The sequence below is a fragment of the Mytilus edulis genome, chromosome 8 (genome assembly GCF_963676685.1).
Source record: "Mytilus edulis chromosome 8, xbMytEdul2.2, whole genome shotgun sequence".
Taxonomy (NCBI): Eukaryota; Metazoa; Mollusca; class Bivalvia; order Mytilida; family Mytilidae; genus Mytilus; species Mytilus edulis.
In genome coordinates this window covers 11,232,465-11,244,477 of record NC_092351.1, presented here as the reverse complement: position 1 = coordinate 11,244,477, position 12,013 = coordinate 11,232,465, and the positions used below count along the sequence as shown (strand labels likewise).

The following is a 12,013-nucleotide window of genomic DNA, read 5'->3' as shown; positions in this document are numbered from 1 at the left end:
CTTCAGTTGGCAATGTTGAATTTTGTATTACCCCGACAAACGTAATTTTTACTATTGTAAGACAAATTTTAGAAAATATAAACTTGATGTGACTAACAGTAAACACGGAACTACTTGTTTCTACCATAAATATAGTGGACTCGACACTTTATAAGCTTAAGTTTCAGATATTAATATGATCATGGAAGTATTATATGTCAATATAAAACTTCCATGATATGATCCATAAAAAACGACCAATCACAAGACATCTCATACACACTTGATAGATATGCCTCTAGACAATTTATTTCTCAAATTCTACGATTCCATCTGAACACATTTTATCGGAAAATTTGAGGTTAAGTCATTACATTTCTTTATTAAAGCCACATACTAAGTTTTAAAAAGAGGACTACTAGATTAGACAATTGGGAACTGTTACACCATATGGTTGCAATGACAAAATTGATGGTATAGGTATTCTATCTAGTCCTTCGTGTAGCTCGGTAAATATGATGAATATTTTCAACTTTACTCCTCGACGAAGACGCAGTCATGATCATCGTCATTATAAATCAACTCTCGATGGCGTCAATTTAGGCAATATCCTTCATCATAAATTGGTTCAATCTAAAATACCTCCTTATTTCAAAGACCAGTCTGTACCAATTATTTTTTATACCTATACCAAACCTATTGCAACTAAAATTTTCAATTACAAACACGTTTTGCAGGATCTCAATATTGACGACTTCAAGTCGAAACCTCCCGATTGCACTTGTACTAGTTCCCAATTCACATATAATCCGGCTGGCCACGTTATTACCGGGGACTTTAATATTAGGTATTGTAAATAACACTTCCCTGCGAAATGTGTTATCGAAAGGTCCGAAATATCGTGAGCCAACATCCATCAATTAGATAAGCAACTTTAAAATTTTGATGGATTTAGTCGAGGATTATGCCATGCAATGGGCTAACCGCGAGAGGGAAGACGTAGACACTTTTTCCGAATGGATTAAGGCGGTGTGGTCGTTGATACAAATCAGAATTAAGAAACTGAAGGGGTCTATCAATGGCATTATGCCCATGCTACATCAATCTTTAAAGACCCAAATATCGAAAAACCCTTATCCTACCTCCATGACAAATATGTTGTTATCCCCGCAGATAAAGCCCCAAACAACATCGTGTAAAAAAAATTTGTGTGTAAAACTCATTAATATTACATTAACTGCCTGATAAACGAATTCGGTATTGACAATTCACTTGGAAACTCAACATATACCCTCGCAACACTTACCAAAGAGGGAATCCTTAATAATCATAGGTCTGTTCTATGTTCCTTTGGAATTTCAACCAAAGATAAAGAACTGGACCTTCCATCACTGTATTGGAAACCTAAACTACATAAGTGTCCTTACAAACAACGGTATATTGCTGGGTTTTCCAAGTGCTCCACGAAACATCATTCTGAATTATTAACATCTATTGTATCAGCAATCAAAGACGGGCTTCAAAGTTATTGTGAAACTGCCTATTCTAGAGGTGGCGTGAATCAGATATGGATACTTAAAAATTCCAAAGATCTTTTAGAGTACATACCATCCAACTCTCTTTCATCTTGCAATAGTATTAAAACATTTAACTTTTCTTCACTTTACACAAGTATTCCGCATTCCAAACTAAAAGACAAATTGAAAGAGTTGGTATTGCTTTGTTTCATTAAAAAGAATGGCCAACGAAGAGCATTTTGTCGTAGGCAGGGATAAATCATACTTTGTAAAGGATCACTCTGATTCAAACAAAAAATTCTCTGAAACTGACATTATCAAGATGCTTTATTTTTTACGTTCGAGGGACATGTTTTTCAACAGACTGTCGGCATTCCAATAGGCACTAAATGTGCCCCTCTTCTTGTCGACTTGTTTCTTTATCATTACGAAGCTGACTTCATACAGGAACCTTTTAGGAAGAAAGATAAGAAGTTAGCAATATCCTTTAACTCTACTTTCCGCTATATAGATGACGTTCTTTCACTTAATAATTCAAAATTTGGTGACTTTGTTGAACGCATCTATCCCATCGAACTAGAGATAAAGGATACAACATATACAATTAAGTCGGCCTCACATCTTGACTTACATCTGGAAATTAAGGCTTGGTTGAAAACAAAACTTTACGACAAAAGAGATGATTTCAGCGTTCCAATTGTGAACTTTCCATTTCTAAGTAGCAACATTCCAGCAGCACCTGCATACGGGTATATATCTCCCAATCGATACGATATACCCATGCTTGCATTTCCTATCATGATTTTCTTGATAGAGGGCTGCTGCTCACAAGGAAGCTATTAAAACAAGAGTTCCAAATTGTGAAGTTGAAATCAGTCTTTTGTAAATATTACGAACGCTATCACGAGTTGGTTGACCGTTATGGAAAAACCGTGTCACCAATGATATCAGATATGTTCCTTACGTCGTTACTACAATCCCCTTCCATTTCATGAATTTGACCTACCGAATTAGACTATTTACTGGATTTGTTATAACATAAGCAACACGACTGGTGCCACATGTGGAGCAGGATCTGCTTGCCCTTCCGGAGCACCTGAAATCACCCCTAGTTTGTGGTGGGGTTCGTGTTGCTTATTCTTTAGTTTTCTTTGTTGTGTCACGTGTTCTATTGTTTGTCTGTTTGTCTTTTTCATTTTTAGCCAGGCGTTGTCAGTTTATTTTCGATTTATGAATTTGACTGTCCCTCTGGTATCTTTCTTCTCTCTTTTATTGCTGACCTGTTTCTGTATTGTTATGATTTACAATATACAAATAAAATCATTACAAAGAATAAAAAGTAAAGCACTGTTATTGCTGCTCTTCGGGTCAAAATGATCATTATTTAATGTATACGTACTAAATGTTGCGGGCAAATACGGATAGTGGTCGGTTTCCCATTCTGTAAAGAATACCACAAAATATTTACATAATGACCAAAACAAAAGTATATTTATTCAAATTTTCTTTTTCTCGTTAACTGTAACCTTATAAAAATAAAAGAAGTAGGAACCATAACAATTATGCATTCACAGAATATTCTTCAGATATAAATATCTTTTTATATACATTTTAAATGAACAAAAATATGATTGGACAATATTTTGTTGTACGAACTAAACTAAAAACACTACTCCTATTTCATGGCACAGAAATACTGATATTATTAATTTCTCATACATCACAAGTTTTAAATTTTTCAATAATAGTTTTGATGAACAAGCTATAATTCATCACAGATTTACAACAAGTGTGCCACTTCAATTGGACACCGCAATTATCACATGTATGGAAATGCACAATTAAGAAACATCGGTAGTTTTATCTATCTCATTAGAAAATAAAACACATGTTTTCAAACGTTATGCTATCACATTTGTAATACTAGTAGCTGTCCCATTTGTAAATGCTGAATCTAAATATCTGTATCTTAAAGAATCAATCTGTAGGATATGCTACTTTTTCTAATTCTGAATTATGCAATTAAATATCTCACATGAAACCTTTCATAACATATTCTTTTATCTAAGCAAATACGACAGACATCAACAAACGACAACCACTGAACTACAGGTTCCGAACTAAGAACAGGCACATATATAATGTAGCAGCGTACGATTTCACTTAAAATACATATAGAGTAGACATACACACGCACACACACACTTATTCGTCCATACAGTTTATCCAATTGCAGGAAACTTCATGGTAGTCAATGAGAAGTTTTAACTCCACTAACAAAAACATAATTTCACCACTTACATAAACCAATATAGCCTTTACATGAAATATCACAGATAATTAGCATATCACTGAATATATTGATGAGTGACCACTTGAATAAAATTCCTAAAATCTTTAAGAAAATATATAACTAATAGAGGACTACGAAATAAATAAATATTGTGTTTCATGGATGTTTATGTTATTTCATCGTTAACACGTTTGAAACGTACGATTTTGTTAAAAATTCGGACTGAAAACGTTAAAAGACAAACTATATGTTTAAATAAATAAATTGTTGATGATTTACATAAATAAACTATTTATCCGTTGTCAACGACAAAGGCACTTGAAAAGGTATGCCTCAGAAGAATGACCGTATTTCTAAATAGTTAAAACAATATATTGTGAAATCTTTCACATCCAATCAATGCATATCAGCCACATAATTCCGGAAGCTATGCTTTTTTCTAAAAGATATAAAAATTACATTCAAATCACTTAGATATACAATCATGTTTAACAATGTGATAATGATACCATATATATTTAAATGTGTACATATATAACTCCAAAATGTGTACATGGCAAACCTATATGTAAAAACATACAACGTATATATACTTTTAAATTGATCATTATTATTCCAAAGCATAAATCTAAACTATATTTCAAAACAAATTTGTTTAAATGTAATACATTTTAGACATGTGTTTTACGTATAATATATTGAAAGAGAGTAATACTAAAACAAACACGACGCACTTTAATTTATTAGCTGTATGAAATGGCGGTTACGTTTAAACGTTGTTTAATCGCATACATGAAGATAACTACTAAAATATAATCTCGATATTACCAAATAAAATATTCAATAATGACAGAAAGATTTACTGTAAAAAAAAATTAAATGGTAAATTGCCTCATTAAAATCTATTGAAATGTTATTGAAAAACGCAAAATTTAAACAGCAGAATACGAAAAAGTTGTTCGCAGTTTCAATTTAAAACATGCAATCTCTTGCTTAATTTAATGCTTTAATTTTTTTGCATTTTTTTAATTTGCATTTTGATAGTCGTATATCACTGGAGTATACTACTAGTATGATGTTTTAAAAAGTTAACAAAACACGAAATACAAAAGACTACGATTACTCTCAGGCAAACACTACCAGTGTGAACCATTGAACTTTATAAACAGTATTCAGTTAAAACGATAAACTATTTTAGTTCGAAATATCAAGATGGTGACTCTTGTGGATTGTTAATGTGAACTGAACAGCTATCCCCTTTCTGGTATATGACGACAACATTTCTTTCATCTGAGGTTTCCATAACATTCTCTATCTGGTTACTACTTAGCAAACCTAAAAATAAGCTTAGTATTAATAAATATTTCTTTTAAAACATTATTGATCTGAAATGCAATCATCAAATTGAAAGTTTTGTTTTTCTGTTTTTTAAGTATCGTCAGATCAAACCGCTTTCATTGTATAGATCAGTATACTGTCCCCGACTTTTGACCACAAGAAAACGGTACTTCCTTGACAAGCTTGTTAACAATAAACATTCGTGATTTCTTGGTGTATAGACATGGCATTCACGTCTATTTCATATCGAATTTTGTTGTATGGTAAAGTACAAGATTATAAAACAAAACATATTCTTTTGTTTGACAAAGGACTTTCAAAACATACAAGGAACTCATAGTGTTTAACTACATTTTGAAAAAGAAACAACACTGACGAAGGCCATTAGTTTAATCGAAATATTTGTCAGTAACATTATTTTATTTCATGTGTTTCTTATATTTATATTATTTTTGATAGGTTGCCATGGCAAACGTTTTTGATTATCAATAATATACATATATGTTACATATATACACTAAGACAAATATGAAATACTAACAAGCGGTAAAAAGGGAAAATCAATAGAATAAAAAACAAACATTTCGGATAGGTAAGAGATCACTTCATCTCGGCAGTTACGCAGGCGTTCGGAAACCAGTCCAAGAGCTTCTCAAAATTCAGAGTTTCCCATCTTTCACGTAAGCGGGCTTCATTCATACTGATGATAGAAGTAACGTGCTTTACGATTTGCATATTACTTTTTGCGTTAGACACTTCCAAATCACAAATAAAGTTGACCTCTTTATTGATATAGAATTTCAAATATTTATTTTACACTATAGAACAAAAGTATTTACCATCAGAGTCAAGTTGTTCTTCGACATCATCATTTTGTTCTATATCTGTGTTTCCTGAAACTATATAGAAAAATACCGGTCCTTTTTAGATAACATGATCTAAGTATTTGATGGTCAGTCTTCCATAGTAAACAGAAAAAAATATAAGGAAGCATAATTTTTATATAAATCTCCAAATTATACAATGGTTCAAATAGATCCAAAAGGGATATAACTTTATCTTTTTTTTAGACGAGGTGTCTTAGAAGTAATTCCTGATAACACTAGTGATGATGCAAGCAAATCTCACAAATTGGCACTCTACCATTTACATTCTATGTTAAAATTCGCAACCTCACTCCCAACGAGAAATCTGAAAATTGAAACAATTCAATACTTTCGTAGATCATAGGAATGACAGAATATACCATAATAAAATGCGAAAGGAAGCAAACGTTGAAGAACTTACGTAAAGGAATGGCAGCCGCAGTGGATCCCACATTCAACTCTCCCTGTCGATAACTGTTCTTCATCGCAGATGTTGTTGATATGAGTGTTGTAGCAGATACAGGGGGTGTCACATCATTAGTGAAATTACAACATGCTGGATGGTTTATAATACGATAAACTATGCAGATGATACAGGCGGCAGAGAATGTTACCATGACCAATATAACTATCAGTATAGTATGGGATCTTATTACTCCGATGTGACCACTGTTTGAGATCGTTGTTGTTGTAGATGAGGCGAGCTCTGATGCTACCGTTTTTTGGATTTGTACTAAAATTTAAAATCTTGATTATTTAATTGATAATGTTTGAAACACTACACAAATCATCAAACTTTCAACGTAAACAAAGTAAACCTATGTTTCCTTTCGTTAATATGGAGACGATACTAAGCTTCTTTTTTTTTTGCTATTTTACCAAGCATTTGTGTTTATTTATATTTGCTCTGAATTGCTATGATGAAAAGTTGTATATTTGTTAAATTTATAAATTATTACACTCCCTGAGGCAAACTTGACCTTAGACAGATTTTAATATTATTCTATTACCCTATTTAGTAATGAAGCGCTTCACTAGTTTCTAATGTTATAATCCTGGACTTTAAATTCATTTATACTTTAAGCATTCATGATGAAAGTAAATCTAGAAAAAGCGCTTCGGGTGCCTAACATTTATCAAGTACTATTTTCACAACAACAAAAAGAATTTTGAACTTACCACATGCAGCATTGTCTATCCCAAGATTCTCATACCTATGTTTAAAAAGAATCATAATGAATGACATATCAAGCATAAAAATTTAACTCACAATAGTTGTTACTGCAGCAATGTTTACAAATAAAAACATCAACTCACTAATCGCATAAAAATATCTGTAGATGGGTTTTACTCATTGTTAAAGGCTTTCGGTGACCTATAGCGGTTTTGTTTAGTGGAATTATGGTCTATTGTGGACAGTTGGTTGCCAATCATACCAGATCTTCTAATTTTCATAATTAAAGCAATGTAAATTCATATGATACGTTTTTGTCTGTTACGACTGTATAGATGATGGTTATTTAATTTATGACTTACTCTACAAGACAGTCACCACATTCTGAAGCTGTGTCTTCTGTACAGGCATTTATAAACTCTCTATTCTGTCCGTTAACTTACCCTACAAGACAGTCACCACATTCTGAATCTGTGTCTTGTGTACAGGGAGTTATAAACTCTCTATTCTGTCCATGACAGTCATAACACTCTGCACACTGGTGATGAGTCAAAACATTGGCAAAGTATCCTTGATCACATACACATTGGCTACAATTGAGTGCTCCATAAAACTCATCAATATGGATTTCCTGTTGTAACAAATCGTGTCTAATCAGTATTATATTCTTATGCACATATTTTAAGATGTCAAGAGAAGTGATATGCCTTCAGTTTACTTATGTATGTGACCTAACTGGAACTCAATAATAACTTCAGTCTTCATGTTGTTCCTTTGTTTCCCTCTAATGGTTGATTTGTTTCCCTCAGTTTTAGTTTGTAACCCGGGTTTCTCTTTTGTTAATCGTTTATGACTTTTGGACACCGGTATACTACTGTTGAATTTATTTTGCAATGGTTTTTTTTTCCTTTTTAGTTATTTTGTAATTTATATTCTCTTTTAGATAAACGTTAGGGACATTTTTTTAAACTCGTATGTTTTGTACATCAAACAATTGCATTAGATGTCTGATAGTCAGTCTCAGTCATTAATTTCTCAAGTTGTGTTTGGTTACTGTTTTTTAACTCTTGCTTCTTTTCGTTTTTTAGATATGGTGGTCAGTTTATGTTCGACTTATGAAAGACCTAATGGTATCTATTGCATCTCGTCAGCGATATAGACACTGTGTATACGTTACGTTATGTCACTCAAGTTTGGACGTATCTTTAAGTTATTAGATATCCATAACGCAAATCTACTCTCGGATAATTGTGATAAATTGCTTTGAATTTTATACAGATGACAAATAATGCAGTTTAACTATCTTTTCGTATACTACATAGTTGTTAAAAAATGGGGTTTACTTGGTACTTCTTACCTGACTAGTATCTATGTAACCATACATATTACAGCCAGGGCATATACTACATTTTCCTGAATATTCGTCATAGAATTTTTCACCTGGTTTGCAGTAACAAGGATAGCAGTCTAAAGCTCCAAACTGTTGACTGATCCTTATTTTCTGAAAGGAGAGTTATTCACATTTACAAAATGATCAGTCTATAGTATGAGTATGTAATACACCAATTGAGTGTGCATGATATTAATTATCTACTTTCTCAGGATTCCGAAATTCTTATCCATAAAATGTTTTTTACATCGTTGAAAAAGTAACAATGTTCAACACGCCATGCACTGTTTATCTAATACTTTTATAGTTATTTAGTTTGTTAAATTATCTAAGTCTTTTATAAAGCATGTGTTACCTGGTGGGCGTCTGGAAGATTATAAGTGTTACACGCGAGAAATCATAAGCTGTTTTGATAAATATGTTGATGAGCGTCACTGATGAGTTTTATGTAGACGATACGCGCGTCTGTCGCACTCAATTATAATCCTGGTACCTTTGATAACTATTTACACCACTGGGTCGATGCCGCTGCTGGTGGACGTTTCGTCCCCGAGGGTATCACCAGCCCAGTAGTCCACATTTCGGTGTTGACATGCATATCAGTAATGTGGTCAATTTACAAATTTCCTGTTTACGACACTTTAGCCGTATTTGGCACAACGCTTTGGAAATTTTGAACCCTAAATGCTCTTCAACTTTGAACTTGTTTAGCTTTATAAATAATTTGATATTAGCGTCACTGATGAATCTTATGTAGACGGAACTATTGTTGTGTATCAGATAAAAAAAAATGAAAATCCCGCCATTGTTGCCATATTATTGATAATTTTTCAAGGTCACATTATATAAACACAAAACGACCCTTTTACCATTTTTGCTCCCTTATTGGTCGTATTAAAAATAATATTGTTTACTATTATAATTCATATATGTTATTATTTGATCGTAGCAAACTAAATTATTGATGATGAAATGGCAACTGATATGATTTTATTTGACTGTTATACTGAAAACCATCGACAAATTAAGGACATTAACACCTTATTTCTAGTGTCAGAATAACTAGAATGTGTTCATTAGAAAATTGCTAAGCCAAATAACCATATTAAATATATAACTTACAAATTGCAAATAATTGGAAGCTTTTCTACAACGCGGACATCGTCTGCACTTGTTCTGGTCAACGTCAAAGTATTGTTCGCCCTTTATACATATGGGGAAACCTACACTTTTTACAAAAGGTGTAATGTTTGCCTCCTTGGAAAAAGCGGGCACTGCCAAAAGCAGTATATACTCAGTTATCACTGCTAGTATATATAGATATACCATTCAAAATCCAATCAGTGCATCTGAAAAAGTTAATGTAAAGCAATTTGAGAAATCACTTTTTTTATTTGATCTTCTTTTTTATATTAGTTTAGAATACTAGATTCCATTCTTCGAAAGGGTGTGTCTATAGAAGACTGATAAGCAGTGGCATTGTGTATCCAAGTCACATGTATAATGTAGATCATATTTTCCCGCCGTTTCTGCCTTGAGTTTTTGTTGATTCATTCATTAACGTTTCTCTATATTTTTTTTTAATTCAAAATCCAGGGAGTTTAAAAAAAAATAGTGAGATTCTATTCCATCGAATATTTTTCGATTTCGGACCGTTTTCACAAAGACATATTCCAAAACATAACTGTAATCAACGTTTTATTTATTTCTTTTTTCAGCAAGCCTCTGTTTGATAGTAAACGTAGACGTTATGCTCTAGTAAGTACAGACCTAAATAAATAGTATCGATTTACCTAACATTCCAGTAATTTTCCATTAAACACGTTCACAGTCACCAATAATGATTTAACAGAGTCTTTCTGTACATAAATTTGAACATGTACATTTTAAGTTAAAGAAGTTTGAGAAAAAAATTCAAGTAACTCTGTTTTGAATAATTAATAAAAGAATTCATTCATTCTCATACATTTACGCTACGTATCACGTGGGACAATTGTTTGTATACACATGAGTCACTTATGATCAAATTATTTATGGTATTATTATAAAATGTTTGTATATAATAGGATCAGGACTATGAATTAATTATCATGAATAGTATGAAACATTTCTATACGGCAAAAGCTAAGATATATTGTGTTCGTAAATCACAAAGACTGATTGACCGACATTCATGTCGAAGAATATATAAAAAGAAGAAGCATGTTTTGTGATTGTTTTCAATTTTCAACAACTAATTTATATTTTTAAGACGTCAGATATGATGTAGTTAACTATTTTTTAAGATATTATTCCTTTATTTTAATAGCTTGCAAGATATCTTACCAGATTTAATGTCAAATTCCTCCTTAACTACAAATCGACCGCATTAAACTCTAGTATACTCATGTGATCTATATACTCAAAAACGAAAGAAAAGCACCACTTCTATTAGCTTCTTTGGAGTAAAGATTTTATTGCATATAACTTTTTTTAATGATTAAATTAGGTCTAAGTTTTTGGCGCAACGTTTTTAAGTCATGAACATCAAAGTCTTTGAAAATACAAATGTTCTTGATTTTTTTTCTGTTTGGCATCTCAAAAAGCATACATACAATAGTATAGCCACAAATGGGAAAGTAAAGTCGTGTGTGTCTTTTCATCTACAAACAGCACACGTGACTTTAGTTTTCTTGTTCTGGGCCGAATTTTTGTCTCGTTACCAATTGACACATCTCCGACTTCTTATTTTAACTTTTGTTAATGAAATCTCCATTGTCAGTCACCACAAATATTTTATCATTAAACACTGCGTTAATTTCAAGGTCATGCTTAAAATACTATAGACTTCGACAAATTTGTTTCAAATACATGAAACTTCTATACATTTGTATATATATATGGTAAGATGTGGTGAGTTATTTGTGTTGTTGAGTTTATGTAATAGGAGGGAGTCAGTGTCAACATTTTCCGGGACGATCATCGCGGTACCTGATATCAAATTTTGGATGAACAGATATATATATCAAAAAGAACTCAACAACCTTTTTACAAATGTACAACTTTCAAATAACAAATAGTCAAATGAAATTAAACAAATTAGCATTTCTTGTTTAAATTTGAACTTTACTTTCGAGATCTCAAGATTCCATTCGTTAAATCATTCCATTAGCTTGGTGCATTTGTTATCAATGAAAGGTCACAAAAAATTAACGAAATCCAGGGTAAATGCAAAAAGGGATAGTCCATAACAAAATCAAACGTTATCAATGAGTGAAATACTATTGTCACATTTAAGACTAGGAACCGGTAGTTACCTAAGAAAACAGTGTGTAAGCCCTAGTGTTATAGCTAGCTAAGCCTCTTACTTGTATTGCAGTTGTTTATACATTGTCAATATTGGTTGTACAACCCAAACCGATATAATAGGTAAATGTGACGATAATAATTGGGATCCAGCAGCCAAAAGTATTGTAT

At 32.2% G+C, this 12,013-nt stretch overlaps 1 protein-coding gene across 1 annotated transcript; it reads right to left on the bottom strand.

Annotated features, from left to right (window-relative positions):
* Positions 1–2,959: 2,959 nt before the first annotated feature.
* On the bottom strand, positions 2,960–10,966 carry LOC139484786 (uncharacterized). Its single transcript, XM_071268750.1, has 8 exons — positions 10,883–10,966; positions 9,680–9,906; positions 8,525–8,668; positions 7,611–7,798; positions 7,173–7,207; positions 6,415–6,726; positions 5,967–6,026; positions 2,960–5,124 (listed from the first exon to the last, which is right to left on the bottom strand). Exons 2-8 carry the CDS (start codon positions 9,884–9,886, stop codon positions 4,997–4,999), a joined length of 1,074 nt encoding a protein of 357 aa, XP_071124851.1. The 5' UTR covers positions 9,887–9,906; positions 10,883–10,966; the 3' UTR covers positions 2,960–4,996.
* Positions 10,967–12,013: the final 1,047 nt, after the last annotated feature.

Coding starts and splice junctions, on each gene's coding strand:
- LOC139484786 (XM_071268750.1), bottom strand. CDS start 9,886: ATGGTATATCTATATATACTAGCAGTGATAACTGAGTATATACTGCTT. Junction 8,669..9,679: donor CTTCCAATTATTTGCAATTT/GTAAGTTATATA, acceptor CTCTCCTTTCAG/AAAATAAGGATCAGTCAACA. Junction 7,799..8,524: donor GTTACATAGATACTAGTCAG/GTAAGAAGTACC, acceptor TTGTTACAACAG/GAAATCCATATTGATGAGTT.